General features: G+C 48.3%; 1 protein-coding gene and 1 pseudogene across 5 annotated transcripts in view; one reads left to right on the forward strand and one right to left on the reverse strand.

Annotated features, from left to right (window-relative positions):
- The window catches only part of TSC22D1 (TSC22 domain family member 1), a 110,965-nt gene extending 99,659 nt beyond the window's left edge, over nt 1-11,306 (reverse strand). For 3 of the 5 annotated variants that reach the window (XR_001596803.2, XM_016143863.2, XM_016143864.2), the window contains exon 1: nt 8,143-11,305. Coding sequence is in view for 3 of the 5 variants with exons in the window: in XM_016143863.2 (XP_015999349.1) it covers nt 8,143-11,000 (2,858 nt within the window). In the remaining 2 variants the exon portion in view is untranslated. Of the gene's footprint in view, nt 1-8,142 lie in introns of all 5 variants that reach the window. The other 2 variants (XR_001596802.2, XM_016143862.2) reach the window with 2 other exon arrangements.
- On the forward strand, nt 4,682-4,797 carry LOC118609854 (annotated as a pseudogene).
- Nucleotides 11,307-21,411: the final 10,105 nt, after the last annotated feature.

Here is a 21,411-nt window from a genome sequence, read left to right on the forward strand (position 1 = left end):
GCGCGGCTGTGCGTGTGGGCCAGGGACGCGCGTGCGGGGCCGACGGGCCGGCCGGGGGCCCGGGGCGCGGGAAGGGGACCGGGGGCTCAGAGAAAGCCCAACGCTGAGAGTCCGAGGGAGGTGACCCGAAAGCGACGGGAAGGGGCGGCCAGAGGGGCGAGGAGAGACGGAGGGCGTCGCCGAGGCAGGCGCGGCCGGGGAGCAGGGAAACAGGCCGGCCTGGCCGACGGCACGACGAGGCCGAGCGCGGCCTCCAGGCCACACCGGCCGGCAGGGAGGAACACCGTGCGTGCGTGCGTGGGCCACACGTGTGCCACACGTGTGCACGCGCGCCCGCGTGGCAGAGCGGGGCAGGGCAGGGCGCGTGGGACAACAGCGCACGAGTGTACGCGAGCGAGAAAAAGTCGACCTCGAACCGAAAACTCGGCACGAACAGCTCCCCAAAATAACGCAGACGCGCTTCGCACGTTCCCTCACGCGACCCTTTACCGAGTCACGAAGCATCTCTCACCGCGACACGCTCACGCCCAGCGCGGCCACACGGAGCAGCCGGCGCCGCGGGCCCGGAGCGGTCACGCTCTGCGGGCTCGCGGGTTCACCTCAGTTTTCTAAACAAGACAGACATCCGCTTGTTTTGCAGTTCCGAAGCCAATGTCACAAAGACTGAATTTAAATTATGAGAAAATTAAATGATTTTCCTGAGAAAGATCTTTTTCATACAGCTTTCAAGAGAAAAAAAATAATGTTAACGTTAACTCATTCGACATTTGAGTATCTACCGCATTCCAGGTACACCACCGTGAGGATTTTACCTACTTTTTTCTCACCAAGGGATTACAGGTAAATATTGATATGTTCTATAACAGTTCCATTCTCTGTACAAATACACACATCAATGACGCCTGCCTTTTTTCATGTTCTTAGCCACTCTAATATTACTCGTTGGCATCAGCCTTACCTCTTGGTGGCTTTATTAGTAGAAATAGCACTAGATTTCAAATTGGAAAAATGCTTTTTAATCTTAGCTCTGCTCTACTGCTGTGTATATAACCTTAGACAACTCCCCTGGCCTAATAAACTAAGTACGCTTCACTTTATTCACCAGTAAAACAGAAAAAAACTTCATTCACAAGGTCGTTGAGTTTGTTAAATGTGATAATAAATATTAACTGACTCTAATCCCAACATTTTTAATCACTCGGTGAACAGAAATACTGAGTTAGATACTATTCTTATTTCTGCTGGATATAAGCCAACCAACTGCACTCTTAAAATTTTTTGTATTCATTACGGATTAAATCTTGGAGCAATTAGCGTATTACAATTTACATCATTCTTGCATTTCACAGTGTGGTATTCTACAGTCAAGATACGTATGCAATGAGAGTAAACACACACGTCTGTTTTTGTACTCCCTAAAAGCCCCACTAAAATGACAGAAATGGAACTTTTTAAAAGATATAAAGACACGAGGCCACGAAAACTGAGAGAACAGGTGAAAAGACAATAGCAACACGAGTTTGGAAGCTGGAAAACAGATGGCTGAGTGACAAATGACTTAGCGAACACTCGAAAATCAAATCTTTAGCAAACAGTGCAGAGAGCCAAGAATAAACTCAATTTAAACTGTAAAATCCCCAGAAGACTCGGGAATTGGCAGTGCCACGTACCTCTGATGTGGGGTGTGGGGGCGAGACGGTGCTAAAATGAGAAAGATTGTTTAAAAGTCTGTTTAAGAAGCAACGAGCCCCAGAGAGCCCAAATGCCCCTCCCCAACCCCAACAAAAAAATTAAAAATACGTTGTCTGGAGAACATGAAACACGAGACTCCCAGGACTGAGGAAACCATGCGCGGCAGCGGGAGAACGTACTGAAAACGGGGGACAGAGTGAAGAAACACATGCATGGCGATGCGATCCCTTCCGCCCCGCCCCCCCCCCCCCCCCGCCATGCGGACAGGCCTTCGCCCCCCTGCGATGACGCGGAAGGGCCTTCCTCGGGGAGTCTCACCAGCTGGGAGGAAGGACAAGAAGATACTGGCACCAAACGTCCCCCGACCGAAGAGCCCAGCACGGGTTCCACGCCGTGGAGCTAACGAGTCGTGCTGATAACTTCTAATCAGCATTTTACACTCCTACTCTTAAACGCAACCTCCAAACATCTACGGAAAGGCTATACCACGAAAGATAAAGACCGAAGCAAAAAAAAAAAAAGCTAAAAGAAAAAGAAAACGGGAGGACACGCCAGCCATGTAAAAAATATTTACTATAACTATTATTTTTATATTCAGACAGCTAAGAGTAAGTGCTGCCATTTTTAGAACAGGATACTATTTAAGAAAAGCAAAGGCAAAAACAAAAGCTTTTGGAATTAAACATATGACAATAAATGAGAACTCAACAGGAGCAGAGCAAAAAGCAAGAGATGAAAATACAAGAAAACTAGAAGGCTGGTCGAGAAGGTCCATTATCCCAACAAGTGGCGTTTGAGAAAGAAAATGAGGGGGAGGGAGGAATGGATGGAAATAATCAACAACCTCATTCGAGAAAAACTCCCGGAATTAAAAGATGCTTCCGGACTGAAAGGTCCCATCGAGGACCGGCACCAGGACCCCTTCCTGTAAAATTGCAGAACGCTGGAAACAGATGCGATCTTAAAAGTTTTCAGAGGTTTAAATAAACAAACGAGGGGAAGGACGGGGAGAGTAAACGAGAGGAAAGAGAAGGAAAAGCAGACGTACACACAGCTCACACACGACATTCGAGGGATCGAAGCGGCTTCGGACGTCTCGAAAGCGGTAGAGCAAACGCATACAACGATGCGGTTTCCCATCCGGCGTTCTTCGCCCAAGCAAAGAACCAAACGAGCACCTGGGGAAACTGAGGCCCGTTTAAACTATCAAGGAAATCAAGACTAAACCTGGCACGCGTCACTGGAGAGTGCGGCCACAACCTCGGGAGCGGCCGAGGGGAGCAAAGTGCGCACCAGGCGTGGAAGGCCGCCGGCCAGAACGGGGTCAGGGGGACGAGGGGGACGGAGGGGGACGTGGGGGGAGGGGGGGGAGGGGGGGCGGGGGGGAGGGGGGGGAAGGGGGCGGCGAGAGGGGGAGGGGGGGACGAGGGGGGACGAAGGGGGGGCAGGGGGGGAGCGGGGGGAAGGGGGGACAGAGGGGGGGGACGAGGGGGGGAGAGGGAGGGCGGGAGGGCACGGGGGGGACGGGGGGGAGCAGGGGGGGAGGGGGGGGGACGGGGGGGGGACGAGGGGGGGAGACGGGGGGGGAGAGGGGGACGAGGGGGAGAGGGGGGGAGCGCGGGGGGGAAGCGGGGGGACGAGGGGGAGCGAGGGGGGGCGAGCGGGACGGGGGGAGCGGGGGGAGGGAGGGACGCGGGGAGGGCGCGCGGGAGGGGCCGGGGGAGAGGGGGGAAGGGGGGGCGCGGGGGGGCGGGGGGGGAGCGGGGGGGGCGAGGGGGGGGGGGGAGCGGGGGGCGCGGGGGGGCAGGGGGGGGGGAGGGGGAGGGCGAGGGGGGGGCGAGGGGGGGGCGAGCGGGGACGAGCGGGGACGGCCCCAGGAAGACTGAACGGACCACAGTACGTGACACGTGTGAACACCCTGGGAGACATTCGAGGAGACGCTGAATTAGTGATCCCCGAAGACGGACGGGCTGGGGGCGGGGACGAGCCGGACTCCTGCCACAGCGCTCGGCGGCGCAGTCGACAGTGGACAGGTGAATCGCAAGGTGTTTGCCCAGCGCCGCGGTCTCCCGCTCACGTGCGAGCACACAGCCAAGAATGACCAGACGGCCGAAGAGGGTTCTGTCGCAAAGAGCAAAGCCCGAAACGCACGAAAATGGGAGGAGAGGCCCCGGCGTGAAGGACACGGACTCTGCTGACGCCTGAACACTCGGGGGGAGGGAGTGGCTTACCAACACTTCTGTCTGCTAAACAGGACACAGAAACACAGCCCACGTGCACTCGCACACCAGATACACCGGCCAGCGGGGGCGGGACGAGGGAGGTGAGGCAGGAAAAGTCATCGGGTTTTACAAGAATCCTGATCAGCCAAGTGAGAAACCCTAACAGTCAGCTGGAAGGAAGGGGGAACAGCTGATCGGGTGACGGCAACGACATTAACTCTAAGTCCAAAATCAAAAGCAAGAGGTGTGTCATTTAACGCACGCCTATGTACACGCGGCATCTGAGTGCGACACAGTTCTGAGGGCTTTCCAAATTCCTTCCACTCTTGTAACAAACCTACGAGGCAGGTACGAATATCCCCATTTTGTAAAATGAGCAAACTGGGCCGCGGAAAGGTGAGGCGACCCAGAGTCACACATAAACCTAGCGACCGACAGCAGGACCAAACCCAAGCCGGCCCCTTCCAGAGTCCCCGCTCCCGGCCACCCAGCTACGCTGCCCTTCCAGCAGCGACGCCAGTGTGTCGTTCCAGACTGCGAGGTGAATGCCACGGTTATCGCGTAAAAGATGTGAGCGACTGCTCCTGGAGAGGAAGGTACAGGAAGCTTTGGTCCCGATAACCATGTAAACTATTTGGCTCTTCGAACTGTGCGGGTATTAACCTAAATAAAAACTTATGGACGAGGCTCCATAGTGCAGCAGTCAGCACGTCTGCTTTACACGCAGAAGGTCCTGGGTTCACGCCCCAGTAGAGCCACAGTCTACGGCCTACCGCCACGCCACCCTCAATGAGCCCGATGTCTGATCTCGGAAGCTAAGCAGGGTCGGGCCTGGTTAGTACTTGGATAGGAGACCACCTAGGAAGACCAGGTGCTGTAGACATAAATAATAATAAAAAAAAATTAGTAACTTAGTATTTTACAGTTAAAGTATTTTACCTGATGCTACCATCCTCAGAAGCAGGCAAAACAAATATTACTTTTATTTTATAGATAAGAAAACTCTCATTTCTCTTTAATATTTGAGGGCCTACTGTATAACAGGCACTATGTTTCGAAGAACAATATCAATTCACCTGAAAAAATGGTGAGGTGAAAGAGGTACAAAAAGCATTTTTTTATTCATTCTTTTCAATTCGTCGCCTAAATTATATAATCCTCCATCTCTAGCATTAAAAGACGACGGCAAGAGCAGAGAAAGGTCTGCTCCTTAATTCGTTCAAAAACTACTTGGTCTCGCCCTTAAGGAACGCACGGTCTTGTGGGGGAAAAGGGTAAAGGTAATTATGACCGAATGTGTGCGGGCCTTAAACAGAGGAACTTTGAAAAGCGCTGAGCGCCCAAGGGTCCCTGGGTGGGGACAAGGCTTCGGAGGGGACATCTGAGCTGGGTCTTGAAGGATGAGCACAAGTGTTAACAATTTCACAGAAGAGGCCATACTAAAAACCACAGAACACAAAAGATTATATGTCAGTGTGAAATACCTCTACCTTCCTGCATTGTAAAGGTAAGTTCATGCTGAAGGCTGCGTTCAGACCTTTTCGATGAGAATGATTTTTAAAAACCAAGATACAGAATCTTAATGCCTGATCTATGTTCCTAAACTGTATGGCCTCTCCCAGTGGCCAGACAAAAGTATTTTCCACTTGCCTGATAAACATTTTAAAATTCAGAGTGTTAAGAGTATTATTTTAAAAGATGACTAAAGAATAGCTATCCTTGATTTGTCTACCACCCAAGAGTTTGTTAATATGTCTTCTAAGTCATAATACTTAAATTACAATGAACTTCATTCTCCCATGGGAGACCTAATAGCTGACCAAGCCCAGAAAATGCAAGTGACACAGGAGCTAAATGGGAAGGAAGGATAGAAAGAATTTTGTACATCGTTATGACTTTTTTCTCTTGGAGGTACTTTCAAATTCCCTTCCAAAAGCAAATTTAAATAAAACAACATTTCTTTTTCCCAAATATAGTGATAAAAAAATAATCTGTGGTAAAACACAATGAAGAAAACAACATACAAATTTATATTTTCTGACCTTTACAGGTAGTTTAGGGGTAAAACATTCTGATTTTTCAGAATTTAAAGGCTACCTCTGAAACTAAAATCTCCCGAAACTGATGACTTAACTTTTGTGTTAACACAGGCTCAGATGCGTAGTAAATTCAAAAGAGGCACAGTCGACTCAGGTCACTTTACACCACTACTGAATCCTGTTTCTCAGTATCTCTTTTTGTCCCTTTAATTCCAAACCTTTCTACATAATTTGCCCCTAATTAATCTTCGTCTCAGTTATAATATGGAAAAGTGAATTGTGTGGTACTATCTTAAACTGGGATTCTGCCCCTACAGTTAAGGACTTAGCTGTAGGCGGCAACATCTGACTTTCATTGTCCGGACCAGCAGTTGCGGAGAGCTCTCTCACTCCCCACCACTAGCGGGGAAACGAGGAGAAAGTCATGCCTGGAGACCACAAATGGTGATTCACAAAAATCATGGCAGATGTGAATTCAAAAGGTGTGGTTTTCATTTGTACATTTCACTGATCTTCCAATTCTCTAAATTTACCATCCATATAATATACCTGTTTCTATAGGGGCTTCCCTCAGATCAGACCTTTTAGAGTTAGAAAACAGTAACATGGGGTGTAAATAATTCTTTAAAATTATAGGCATTAACTATTGGTGAGTAATGACATATGATAAAATTAAAGGTTTAACAATAACTATAATAGGGCTATTAAGGAAACTACCTCCTAGAAGAACTGTACCTTTAAAAGTACAGTTTTGTGCACCTGGTGCAGAATACATTTGGTTAGGTAATGAGGTTTTAATTACATGACTATTTGAAAAATAAAATCTTGAAAGACAAGATTTTAAATTAGTTCCATAAACCACACCTTTACCTTCCATCTTTTAAGTAACAAAATCCTAAAAACCTTACTGTAACATTTGGCCTTTTCCTTTTTCTAAAATTGCAATTCTTTTGAAATATGTTCAATTTTTCCAAGTGTAAACCTCAAATATACATTTAGGATAGAAATGTTCCCACTGGTCTGATGAAAGTTCAATCACAAAATCTCCAACTAATACTAAAATAATTAAATATCTTTCAAGCTGATTCAAAGTTCCACGGTGAAAATGAATAGTCTTTGTCATAACTTCTACTACGATATTATTTTGATCAAGGTTAGTCAGACTGGCAAATTTATGAAAAGAACATTCCTTTAAAGTCAACTTAGTTCAAAGCAATGCAGGATCATGAGATTTCACAACTTTTCTAGCCAGTCAGCTTCAAAGAAAAAATTTGACTCAGTAAGCGTGATTAGCACGTTATTTCCAATTCAATTAAGAAAACACTAGTTTAATAATGGATTTTAGGCCTCATGTATTTTTTGGTAGAGGAAGAATGGAACAGGTGGTGCAGATTAACAGAACAAAGTCTTACTTTCATGCCTCTAGAAAGTCGACCCTCCAAGGCTTTCTTTATTCTTTAAAATGGCTACCACCTTGCTCTACTATGCGAAAGGGAAAATGTACAGCATACCACCATAAAAAATAAATCTAGTTATTTTGATAGTGTATGCCCTTCTCTCCCACAAAAGAAAAAAAAAAAAAAAACCTTTTTAAGATTCTCATCCCTTTACTGTTCAAAGTGACCATTAAGTAAGCACACAAACGTTGGTCAATTACAGTATGAAGACAACCTATACAACACATATTAGGTCGTCTTTCCTATAATGTCTGACTAAGAAAAGCTGGGAAGATTATCCTTCACAGACGAAGATCAAACACCAAACTGAAAAGGATTGTCCAGTCTAGTAAAGGAGAAACGAATGTGGGAATCGCACCCCGCCCACAAGATAAGGATTTCAGTGATTCAAGAGATTAACTATTATATGAGTTAGCAAAAGTTAAGGGTCTGTTCATAATTAATCTTTCTAAAAAGATTGTTATTTTATAAATAACAAAAACCACTTGGTGCTCCCAAACTTATTCTTAATGCTAATTATTCTGTTAAATAATGTTTACATGTTACTTATCCACTCTGCAACCATTCCATGACACTCCTGCTCTAGAAAACTTACCACAGAATGCATTTTCGCATAGAAAAATGAATGTATCATGTGTTAGACTAACTTTGTGCGCGCGCGCACACACACACACAGCTACTAAGTTAACTGTGAATCTGTCGAATGTCTGCAGAAACGTGGCGTGATCTTACCTCTCATCCTCGCCATCCACCAGGGGTGTCGTCAGCGGTAGCACCTTCAACGGGAAAAGAGAAGCAGAGGCTGCTAGGCTGCTGCTACTCCCATCTGAAACTGCTGACACTCCCCCACTGTCACCGCTCAGAGTCTGAGGTAAGCCAACCACGGAGGGTTCCGCTGGGCGCCTGGCATCTTCGATCTGGCTTCCAATCGCCTGAGCTAATGATTGTGCAGAGAACTGAGAACTGAGTGATAGCTGTTGTGCCAAAGGCAGATGTGTATTAGCTGCTGTCGGGGGAGGCTGACTGACACTCTGAACCACGTTACCATTCTGAGTGGCAGGGGTTTGTGCTATGTTCTGTGGTGGAACCAAGTTTGCCGGGGCAGAAGGCATTCCAGAAGGCCCGGCTGAGCTAACCTGACTCGTAACAGAAACACTACTGGCGGGGGGCAGAGGACTAAGTGCCGGCAACTGCTGCACGGCTCCCGGGGCCACGGGCTCTGCTCCCGGCGGCTGGGGAGGCACAGTTAACAAGGTACTCTGGGGAGCAATGACCAATTGCTGAGGAAGGCTTGAAGCACTAGTCTGAACTCCCTGATGAATAATCGCGGGCTGAGCGGGCGGAATTATCTGTGACGATGAAGGAGCACCTTGCTGAATAACCGAAGGTGTGACTTGGGCAGAGGGCAGCTGCACGGCAGCGGGCACGTTGGCCTGCTGGCCGATATTTGCAATCTGACTGGCAGCAGGTACGGCCGACACCGCCGCCTGAGCCTGGCCAGACGCCCCTGCAGGGGGGGCCGGGGCTGCTGCGGGCTGCACGGGCAGCTGGACGCTCTGTGGCTGAGCCATGGGAATCACCGTCGCTCCGGCTCCCACCCCTGAGGACACCGCCGCTTGCAGAACCGGCTGCTGCTGCACGTACTCTGAAGCAGGGATCTGAGTCACCGCTTGACCGTGGCCAGGGGCCATCTGCGTGGAAAGTGTCGGCTGCTGCGGCCCGTACTGCAACTGCTGGGGTGCTGCCCCTGCAAGGGGAGCTTGCGCGGGAGGAGCCGTCTGAGAGTATGGCAGTTGGGGCTGAGCCAAGCTGGAGATGGAAGGCTGCTGACCTAAAGCCGAAGTTACGCCGACCACGGTGACAGGGGACGGCTGGATACCAGCGGCAGCACTGATCGTGGCTGGCAGAGGTACTGGCTGGACACCTTGCTTTTGCTGATAGCTCAGTTCTTGAGGCGCTAACTGTACTTGGGAGATCTGTGACTGGGAAATACTCTGCGGTATGCTCACTGCTGAAATGCTCTGTGGACCGGGGCCGCCGAAGTCCATCTGCTGGAGGGCCACACCTGGCAGGGCCGGCGGAGGCTGTGGCTGCGGCGCCGCGGCGGGGGCCCCCATCTCTCCGCTGCCCACGCTCTCCGTGTAGTGACTCAGTGTGCTGACGCCGCTGCTCACCGAGCTCCCACTCGTGCTCTCCCTCTCAGAAGCCACTTCTACCGGGTTCTGTTTGACGGTCTCCACCACTTTATTTATCACACCTTCCGCAGCAGGTGCAGCATTTTCCTTTTCATAGAACTCAGTGCAAGTCCATCTCCCCTTTTTAAAGGGCTCAGAACTAGAATCTAACTTCACGACTCTGAACCTTGACGTGTTCACTGTGGGCTGTTGCTGCTGACTTGAAACTGATCCCACAGTCATCCCTGCAGCTGCACTGGGGACACTGTTAACAGCAGCCGAGGAAGAAACAGTACCATTGCCCATGCCACTCAAGATGTTCACATTGACACCGCTGCCAACGCCAGGCCCCGCACTCACGCCGGCAGCACCAGGAACGCTGCTCGCGCTCATATTAGCATTACCGAGCATGCCGCTTGTCACACTGGGACTAAAACTACCCACAGCAGTGATGGTGACATTATTCACTGTGCTGGTGCCAGTAACAGGATTTATACCTATACTGCCAGCCGTGCTTGCAGCGCGGATATTAGTCATTACAGGTGCAGGTGAGCCGCCCGATGATGCAGCAGGAGCTGGTGCGGCGGGGACCACGTTGTCAGAGCTTGCAGTTGTGGAGAGTTTTCTGGATACTGGGCTCGGCGGTGGCCCTCCGGAGAGGGGCCCTCCGGAGAGGGACGCTCCGGCCACGCCGGCATGGGATGGATGGTGGTGCCCGTGGTGGAGGTGGTGCCCGTGGTGGACGTGATGGTGGTGGTGGCCGTGGTGTGGATGCGCGCTGCCATTGATCACCACATTCTGCTGCGGATGGTGAGGCAAATGAGGCTGCGGAAGGTGTGGCTGGTTGGGGGAGAGGGCCCCGGGGGTCTCGGCCTCCTGGAAGTTATTGAGAGTCTCTTCTGAGGAGCTGCGTTCCGGTTCCCCCAGGTCAGTAGCCCTGGAGAGTGACACATCAAGGATCTCGGAAGACGACAGGTCTTCCGTGTGAGATTCGTCCAGATCGTCGTAGCTCTCGGTGTCCTCCGCTATGCTGTTGTTCGAGCTGATGCTGGCGGAGATCTGGGCCGGCGTCACGCTAGTGATCTGGAAGCCACTTTTCTTTTTCATTTGAGTCCCGCCTGGCGCTAGAGGCTGCGTCTGCAGCTGAGCCTGCGAAAGGAGGTTCAGGCTTTGTGGAGGCGGAGGCTGTGGTCCCGACGTAGATGCTGCTGCAGGAGGCGGCGGCTGGAGCAGCGACGGAGGCGGAAAATCCTCGGCAGAGGGGGCATTACTACCGACGCCGGTACCTGCTGCGCCGAGCGCAGAGGCGCTGCCGCTGCCGCTGCCCCTTCTAGGGAACATCGCCGGGTGCGCCATCTTCCTAGCACTAATGTCTGCAGCGGCCGCCGCGGCGGCGGACTCGGGCGGCTGGTGCATTGTGTCGGGTACCGGGGGGCGGAGGAGGCGAGTGCAATTTCCTTCTGCACCGTAATCTTTGTATTCAAGACGCCGGGGAGGAAAACGGGGCCCGACGCTCCGCCCGGCACGATGCCTCCTTCCCCTCCTCCTCCTCCTCCTCCTCCTCCTCGTCGGCCGAAGGCGCCGGCCGCTCCTGCCTCCGAGGGCGAGCTTCGGGAAGGGAGGATGGACGAGGGTGAACAGGGCGGCCGGGGACGCGGAGGGGGGACCCCCTCAGTCCTCCGCCATTCACTTTCCCCTCCGGTCTCACACTCCCTTTATATTCCGCTTCACGTGGGGTGCGGGGCGGGCGGGAGGGGGGCCGGGGGAGGGGGCGGCCCGCGGAGGGGGTGGGAAGAGCGAGAAATGCCCACCTTCCGCGGACAACTCCGAAGCCGCCTCAACCCCTCCGCCCGCCGCGGCGGCGGCCGCTGCAAAGCCCTCGCCCGCGGTCGCGGCCGCGGTCGCCCTGCACGGAGGCAGCGCGGAGCGACGGTCGCCTTCCCCTCGCCACCCTCGGCGCCGCCGCCGCCGACGAGCCCCGAGCTCAGTGTCGCTCAAACCTCCCCTCCCGGCCCCGCCGGCCCCGCTCGGCCCTCCCCCCACGCCCCGCGGACCCTTTCAAACCCCCTGGGCTCGCGGCGGCTGCTCCGGGAGGAAACGCTGGCCGCGGCTGGGGCCGGGGCGACGAGGCTCCGAGCGGGGCGGCGGCGGGGCGCCCGGTACGCTGAGCCCAGCAACGGGGCGCGGGCAGGCGCGCAGGGACGCCGGGTCCTCGCGGAGCACGGCCGGGGCGCGGCGGCGGCGGGAGCCCAGGGACCGCTCCATCACTGGCAGCCATGGAGCCCGAGCATTTTCCTCCCTCGGGGCAGGCGCCCGGCCCGGCACTCGTCCTCGGGGAGGAAGGGGCCGGCGCCGAGCCTCCCCGGAGGGCGGCGGGACGTGCGCTGGCGCGGAGGGTGCGAGCCGCGCGGGCCTCTCCCTCCGCAGCCGGCTCGTCCTCACCGCGCTGCTCCCGCGGCCGGGCGGGAGGGGGCCGCAGGCGGCGGCGGCGGCGACGGCGGCTCCTTTCTCGGCGGCGGCGGCGGCCGGACGGGCTGGTGCAGCGACTGCAGCCGACGCCGTTCAAAGGAACGAGAGGTGGGGTTGGCCGGTGTCGGCAAACGGGGCGGGTGAGTGGGTGGGTGCCGAGGGAGGGGGCTGAGGTGGTTGTTACTAGTGCTCTCCTCCGGCTCCGCCGTATCCCCCAGTCTCTCGCGGCATCGGGAGAGGAGGGACCAGCGCCCGAGCGCAGGAGGAGGAGGGGCGACCGCCGCGACAGGGCGGCGGGGGGAGGGGCCGGCCGCGGAGACGGAGGAAGATGGCGTCTGCGCATGCGCCGCGGCGCCGCAGCCCGAGCGCCGGGGCCGGCGGAGGAGGCGGCGACGGCTGTTCGGGCCGTGCCGAGCGCCGGCTCTCCCGACGGAAACGGCCGAAGGCGGTCGGAGGCGCGGACGCCGGGCGGTGGGGGCGGGGGCGGGGCGCTGCGGCCGCGGGAGCGAATCCGGGTCGGCCCGGCGGGGGCGGGGCGGGCGCGGGGCGCGCGCGGCCGCGGCGTGTCCGCGCTCTCCCCGCACGCGGGCGCGCGGCCGCGGCGGGGCGGCTGCCGGAGCCCCCGCCGCGGTGCGCGCGCCGCGGCCGGCGTCCCCCCGCCTGCGGAGCGGGCAGCGAGGCTTTTCTCCGCAGCAACAGCATCACGAGTTTCAGTTCCCAGGAGCCCGCCGCCGCCGGGACATGAGTCAGGCTTTCTTCCTCCGCGCGCCGAGCCCTCCTCGCCCTCGCCGCACCTGGGCCAGCCCCCGGCCCGCGCCCCGGCGCCGCGATGCTGCCCCGGCGCCGGGGGCCGCGGGTCCCCGCAGGGCGGGGGGCGGCTCGCGAGGGGCGCCGCCTTTTGTGCGGTGCCGTGTGGCTGCCATGCGGTCCGCTCGCCCCTCGACGGGCGGCGGCGAGCCGGCCGCGCGGACGAGGCAGCGGCTGCGGCGAACGGCCCCCGCCCCCGGGCGGGCTCCTGGGGCGACTGCTCGCGACCGCAGCTTACCTGGACGCAGGAAGCCGCCCGGCCCGGGAAACCGACCGACCTCAACAGGTGGAGCTCACCTCCGGCAGAGGTGTCTTTTCATTCCATTGTCCGGGCTGCAGACTCACAGATTTGCCTGAAACGGCAAAATGGCCTATTCAGGGGCGCAACACGAGTGCAATAAGTGAAGACTACCTTTCAGGGTTAGAAAAGAAAAGAAAAGAGGAAAAAAAAAGCCATTGGCAATTCCAGCTTAAAAACAAAGGACCTGCCCCGGTCTGAGCATAGTTGTGCAGAAGCAGTGTTGGGTTTGATTGGAGGCAATGTACTGGAAGTTGCTTCCCTGGCATTACACGTCAAAACATTCCAGCTCTAAGCATTTTTTTTACGACTAAGCGAGAATGTATTTCTCGCCCAGTAGTTAAAAAACAACAAAGTAATATGGCAAACCCTACGGAGATTGAATTTTTTTTTAACCTAGGTGGTTGGGGGACTAAACGTTTAGGGTTAGACCTGATTCGGGAACTCACAGACTGACATCTACAATCCTGTTTCAGGAGCTTGTTAAAGCTTGAACGACGGGAGTCTTGCAGAGTTTTGATCGACGTCTAGTTGTCAATTCAACATGTCGCCTTTAGGTTGCTCTATAAACGTTCTCCCTCGTTCCATCTCACAAAAATCAATGTCATCGTTCTCCTATATCACTGACTAGAAATGCACCCTCAATATCTCCTGTATATCCTGTATCGAAGCTAAGATATACGGGGGCTTTTTCTGTGGTCTCCCCAACTAAGCCCAGAAAGCAGGACTACATTTTTTTTTTAACTTTAAATTGCTAATGTGGAGCTCTGTGCTAGGTTCAAAATTTAGGTGCTCACAAATATTTAAAGCAATATGGTAACAAAAATCAAATACATTTGAAAAGATACTTGTCTTATGCTATTAATGGATTCATACGTGAATGGTTGTACATTTGTATAACTATGACCATTTGTGTATTTTACAAAAATAATTTCTTTTTTAATACCCCCTAAAATTTGTTTCAAATGATATGCCTATAATGGCTGCCACCCATTGTAGAAATACAAATCTAACACGGTTTTTAAATAGTTTTTGAATGGAAAGTAGAAACTATCCTAACCAAGTGAAACTGCAATGTAATGTGGATGGGCAGATTTTTTTTTTTTTTTTTTTTTACCACAATGTGAAAGCAAGTGCTCTTGATCTTTCAAAACAGTGCCTTAGGTCAAAGTTTTAAATTACCCTAAACAATAGTTGAGCACCCCTTGAGGCACCTAAACAACTCCCCCCCATGATCCTGCTGATATGGTTAGAAGCAGAAGAAATACACATAAAGTCTTACCCAAAGTTGACCAAATGAGTTGTTGAATAACCATATAAAAGCGAACACTTCATCTAATAACCAGGAGTAAATGGTATGTATTGTGATTGTTTGGCTGTTATGATGTTGGAGTGGGTATATTATTTCTCTTGAAAGAAAGTTATGTAAAAAAAAAAAAAAGGATAACATTAGACATAAGACAATATGGTCTTTTCAAATGTATTTCATTTTTTGTCTGCCCAATCACTTTCAAATTCCTGTTTCAGCTATATCCCATTCGACTAAGATAAAGAGCAACTTTGCAGTTATGGAAACTTGAGTAGGAAAAACATCTATGTGCGTATGTGTGTATGCATGTACACACACTCAAAATAAGCAAGTCTTACCATGTTACTACCTTTTAATTTAAAAAGTCTGGATTTTTTTTACATTAATATTAAATCCCTACTGCTATATGTAATGAAGTCATAAATATTTTGAACCCAATACTTAGGTTATCCTTTGCCTCTTGAAAGACTGAATTTTACCTGTTACATTCTGAAAGTGTAGCCCTGAATTACTAAAAGATTAATTTAGTGCAGTGTTAAATCTAGTTATTGGGACATTGCAAACCAGCATGTAGATTTGGTTATATTCAGTGTTTTTTCTACTATCAAATAGAAAATTTGCTGACCATTATAACAATTTACCTAGTTATGAGAACTGTGAAATAGGCCAATATTTAAAGCCAAGTAATTCTCAAGAAGTAACGCCCTCAAAGAGCCAGGAGGTAATCACACAGAATGACTGAGTGGCAAAGATAGGTCGTTAAAGAGAAACGTACAGAAAACTAGCCACTATCCCACTCCAGTAATTATTCTGGCTAACAAGCCCTTCATTCATACAATATTCTTATCTGGAACTTTTAAATGTCATCTTTTTAAAAAAGTCAAATTTTTAAACATGATGTTGAACAAAAATTCGAAAGAAGATCTAATTGTTTTGACGAAGCAGTTCACCAGTCAGGCACCATCTCATGCAGGAAGTAGAGAGGTTCTCCGAGAAGGTGCACAGTATGGGAGGTTTTAAAGGCAGAAACCAGGTGGGACAGTTATAAGCAAAAGAAAAAGCAGCATTGTTTCAGGCAAGGTTACCTCCCGGTAGGAGAAAGGGGACTTCTTATCAGGCAGATGGCCTCAACTTCCTTGGGGGTGGGGAGGAGAATAGAGAGGATCACATGACCGATTACCTCATTGGTACAGACCAGAAAATTACAGACTGACCCATTAAGATTATATTCCTGGACACGGCTGAAGCTGCAATTAGGTCATATATAGAGGCTAGGTTCGATGTCATGGGCTTTAGCACGAGTGACTCCGTTTGGGGCCTTTGGTTTTCTTTTTTAACAATGAGTTATACAAATATGAAAAAGTCACATTTTGACATATGAAGTAATTTAAACATGAGCATACTGCAGCATGTTCATAAATCAATTCATTCTATGTATTTTTTTTTTTTTAACGAAACCAGTGGCATGTGCCATTTGACTTTTGTAATAGCACAAAATGCTTACTTTGGAACTTCACAAATTTCAATGAGTATAGGTTAGCTTATAACTGATTAATATACTTTTAAGTATTTGTTAAATTGTCAGTATCAGTATGTTTCTAATCACCTAAATCATTTTATATCCTCAAAGGAGATACACTTATAAAACAAAAAGTACAAAAATTTGAATTTATGGTTCAGAGGGCACACTGATACACATTAGCTCATTTAAATCTGTCCTTGGAGAAAGGAGGTATTTTCATTCCCATTTTAGAAGTAGGTGATCATAGACGGGATAAAGAAGTTGTCCAAGGTTTAGCCCTAAATCTGGGTACTCGGGTCCTCTTAATCTCAGATGCCATGCCTTTGCACTGAGGGATTTTTCTGAAAAAGCAGTCCGAACTCTAGGAACTAGTAACTCTCATGGAAATTAATGAGTGTTCTTTTAATGCTGTGGAACGCCAAGGAAGACGTGCTGCACACACACTGATCTTTACAGCATTCCTTCTACATGAAGAGGATGAAAGACTCGTTCTCTGTTTGAACCAATGCAGATGTTACAGATTCTTCTACAGTCTGAATCTTCTGACTTAGGAATGTGTTAGTTTGGAGAATTTTCTCACAACTTAAATCATTTCCAACTTCTGCTAGAGAACTGTGAAGTGACATTGAAAAAAAAGAAATAATTTGTTAATTGAGATTTGTTTTAAAGGCCACAGCCCTCCAAACCTCCCCAGATGACAGCTAATATTTATCTAATGTCGACTACATACTACATTGTTCTAAATGCTTAAATGTTTTATCTCACTTGATACAACTACATAAAGTAGAAACTATAATCACCCCATTTTACAAACGAGGAAAGTGAGGTACAGAGAGATTGAGGTCTTACGACTTGGCAAGAAGTGGGGCTAAGATGCAAATCCCTGTACTGCAAACACCCCTCCCCTGCAGCCTCCAAGGCAAGTTAAATCAGTCTCCTGCCAAATCTAGCTCTCAGCTTAAATTTCTATAGAATATTCATGTTTTGATTTTTCTTATTGGACATCTCCAAAGAATCTAGGAGAACCATTTTCTCCTGATGGAGAGACAATCTCATGAAGAATGTACATTTTAGAGACTCCTCTGTGGCCACATAGGAATTAGACATAAATGAACAGAACGATGATTTGATCAATCAGATGATCCTTCACAGATCAAACACAGATGTTGAATGCTTGGAATAAAAACATGAATCACACGTAATTGAAGAACACTATCTGTATAGGACAAGATAAACATTTTCCCTTTTTAGCAATTAGCTTGTATTGAACATGAGAGCCTGTAAATAGAAGCAATAATAATCTAGTCTTTCCAACATAGTCTAAGGACCAATTTGTATTTGTACATCTTTTTGCATACTCAAAGTTACAGAAATAAACACATTTGTCATATTTGTTTGTTGCATAATTTTAATAAGACCTCATCTTTTTTACCATACATGAACCAAAACCAAGTCAAGAAATACAAACAAATCATAGGAGGCATTATTTGTAGTCAAAGATGAAGTTCAGGAAGACTCAGGTATCTCAAATCTCAAAGCTCAAGGGAGAAGAAATGGTTGAAGTCATTCCTTAGAATGGAATTTTCCTTTGGTCATTCATTTCTCCCTCTGCTCTGACTAAACTTTTAGAAGAAGAAACTTGATAAAATAATTCTTAGTAAGTTATACTCGAATTGACATTTACAGTTAGCTTCATCATAGAAGAAAAACAGGAAATCATTACTCTTAAAGGCCAAAACCTTTTCTGATTTTAATATCTTAAAAAAGAAAATCTTGGATGCATACAAGCTAAACTAGAGTCAGAAGCACAAGATAAAATCCTGTTACTATCAAAAAGAAAACAAGAATATCCTGTTAATATCATGACATGGGACATTGAAGGCAATAGTACTGTTTATATATGGAAGGTGTTTACAAAATCCTTCTCTATCAATGATAAAATTAGGGTGATTAACGAGGGAATGTGGGAATTTCAAAGAAAAGCATGAGATGGAATTTAGGAGGAAAAGCCCAGCAAAATTGATTTGTGTTATTCCATGTAATATATGAACACTTGTCAAAATGAAGAAAATTAAATATATAACTACTGAGTCTCTTCACTGAGTTAAATATAAAGTTAATTGGAAAAAAATGCCAACAAACTTTTCCAACAAAACTCGGAAGAGGAGGTCCAGGTGCTTTTTGCCCCGTTATTTATAGACAAGAATGGGATCGCATGAAAACGCCAAATCAGTCGTGTAACTTTGATCTTTTCAAAAGTTTCTAAACACCCTCTTTATTCAATTCATACAAAAATGGTGTTAAATTACACCCCATCAAAACATGTTTTGAATGAAATTGGGTAATACTCTGTGCTACGCCAATGTTGATCCCAAGTTATTTGATAAATAACAAGAGTTTTGAAAGGAATATTTCCAATGAAAGCATCTCGATGAAAGAGCTACGCTTTCTTTATTCTGTCAGCAGGTGACAGGAACTCAGTGAAGTACTTGTAAAGAATTTTTTTTAAACCGCACATTATGTAATAATATTGTCAACATAATTCGTCACATGAACTTTACTACTGGGCTTTTCACAAGATATTTCTGAGGAATATTAAGTTCAGAAATTGTGACATTAGGAAACGAGCTCATTATTAAAGTTTTGGTCCAGGGCCTGCGACAGTATTATGTTTCCTTTTCTGCTCTTAACTTGATCTCTGTAAAAATCTCTTTGCCCAGCCCAAGCTGATAACAACTGGCCGGCTACCATTTTTCACGGAAGATCATGCCCAAAGCATTTTTTTTGTAAGGAGCAGTGTTCAGGGAAAATGGTAAGGAGATATGAGTTGAATCTGTATCTCCTTCTGTGATAGCTTTGCAAATGTTTAGAGACAGTGCATTACGTGAAATACCGTGAAATACCGTACTGATTAGGACTGGAATCCTTAGCCTTTGTGGACTGTGGAAATGCATTCCTTACATCCTGGCTTAAGATAAGGAGAATTCAGGTGCTTCTTCCAGTCAGATGAGCTCCAGAACTATTTTCTAAGAAACTTGTCTTGACTGGTCACAGCATTCATACAAAGCCTTGGTGAATAGATAATTTCAGATAAAATGATCCATTTTTTTTTTAAGTTTGACTTAGTTAATATGTCTAAAAACTTTACTGTCGGTTAAATTTTTATTTTTAAGTAGTAATATCAAATGAGGGCTCTGCCATTATTTTTCATTTCTCTGCCCACGAAACATTTTTTTCCTCTTATTTATGATTGAGAAGGGTAGCAGGATCCACCCCAAAATCTGCCACTTTGGTATATTGATGATGTTGGGCTGTAGGTACTTTTTAAAAAGCAAATGCTGGGAGAGACTTTCTCTGAACTCCCCTTATCTGCCCAAGGACACATCCTCCAGAAGGAGCTCAACTGGCATAAATCCCTGCCCGGGAGTTTTATGAACCAGAAAAGATTGACTCATCTCGGAAGAGGAAACTACAAGTTGACATGGCGCTCAGACAAACTTTGTCACAAACTGCCCTACCTCCCATCTATTCTTCTAAGGGCCCCTTCATCTTTCCTTAAAATCACTTACTCTCCCTAAAGAGGCCTGTGTTCCCCTCCCCTTCCCTATTAAGAGGTACCGAATCCTAAATTCTAAGCCACTTTGGAGAGTGACTCACTTTTCCTGGGCTACTCCCATAGATGCGTTAGGGACACAGGTTAATAAGCTTCTGTTTGTTTTTTCTCTTCTCAAGCTGTCTTTTATTACAAAGTTCTCAGCTACGAACTCGGAAGGGTAGAGGGAAAATTATTTTTCCTCTCCTACGATTGTCAGCATAATAAAACCCACTTTCCATTATATAACAACTAAGGTTAAACTAAAGAAGATACCACGTTGATTATCGTGGCTATGGCTTTAAATTAAGTGCATAGTGTTTATTTAGCACCATATGCAAGTTTTCAATAAATTATTTTTTAATGATAATGACTCCATAGCTGAGTTTATTTCCAGTTAATACATAATAATTGGCTGAAAGTGGGGCTTCTTTAGGCTGCCCCTTTCTTTGGGAGATTTGAGCCTCAGATGCTCTCAGATCTGTAGGATGTTCAGGGCAGGCAAGGCATCATTCCCATCTGGCTCTGCACTACTACAGTACAGAGAATAGTCTCTGGCACCGTGTCCAGTGATTCTGTTCTAATAAGACATTAACTTAACATTTGTCTTATTACTTACTAATTAGTTGTACCAGATGAGTCATTCACCGAAGACTCAAGCCTTAACACGTTTTCAAACAGCTTTGTTCTACACATCCACATTTCGCTGGGGGAGCCGAATAGACTTTGTGATGGACCGAACGCATTTCCCAGCTCTCTTCTCTTCCCTTCCCATTTGCTCTTCCACTTTACCCCTCATTCCGTTCCCATTTCCCTCACCGTACCTCAGCAATTGAAATCGCGACCATCTTCACTTTGATGAAACTTCTAAATCATTATATTTCATGTTCTTTGTGACAATTGCGCAGCAACCATTAATTAATAATGCCACTTCATTCCATTTATCTTAAGTACATGACGAGTTGTAGTTCATGAATAGTACTCCTACAAAAACAGAGTATAAAAACAAATAAAAGGACATCTTTTTTTTTTAGTTTAAATTTTTAAACAAAGAACTTTCGGCATTTCACAAATACATATTAACAACCATGGCTTCTCTCCTCTGAGTTATGTTGCTGATATTTTTACCTCATTAGGTTAAATTACATTTTCCCTGAAAAGTGCTTTGAGTGGCATCAACTAAAAGTACATGATAATTTGTGGATGCTGTATTGGTAAGAACTAGAAGACGGGAAATGTGGGATTTTGTTCTCCTCAGAAGAACTGGGAACGGGAAAGATAAGATCGGCCCAACTTCAGTGTTATTAATTGAATCCCTACTGCCTGTTCTTTACGAGTCAAAATTGCCTCTGCGATTGTCTTTCCTAGATCAAAGAGGCACGAGGGGAGTCAGCCTCCCCCCAAACTGCATCCCCAGCCCCAAGGTGTATTCACAGAGTCTCATTGCAAATGAAGGACAAAGGGAAAGCTCAGGGCCGCAGTCTGGTTCCTGTTTCAGGGGAGACACATTTCCCCCAGGTTAAAGGTAACCAGAGGCTTCCCAGTCGTGGGGAACACCTCGCAACCCATCGATCACGCATAAGCACAACATGGATCTTTAGAAATTAGGTTAAGAATGATCGTAATGTGAAATAAGAGCGCAGCGTAGTTGGAAGCCCGTGCGGCCTCCCTGGCGCTCCCATCCCGGGGTGCGGACGCAGGGCCGTGGCCTGTGCAGATGCAAAGCGCGCAGTTGTGGCTCCTTAGTATGGTGATTGATTCTGGCTGAGCGCGGGACTTTTGCTGGTTGCCTTAATTTTCCATTGTTGGGTTTCTGTGTGTACGTTTAAT

This window comes from Rousettus aegyptiacus, unplaced genomic scaffold (assembly GCF_014176215.1).
Source record: "Rousettus aegyptiacus isolate mRouAeg1 unplaced genomic scaffold, mRouAeg1.p scaffold_m13_p_11, whole genome shotgun sequence".
Lineage (NCBI taxonomy): Eukaryota > Metazoa > Chordata > Mammalia > Chiroptera > Pteropodidae > Rousettus > Rousettus aegyptiacus.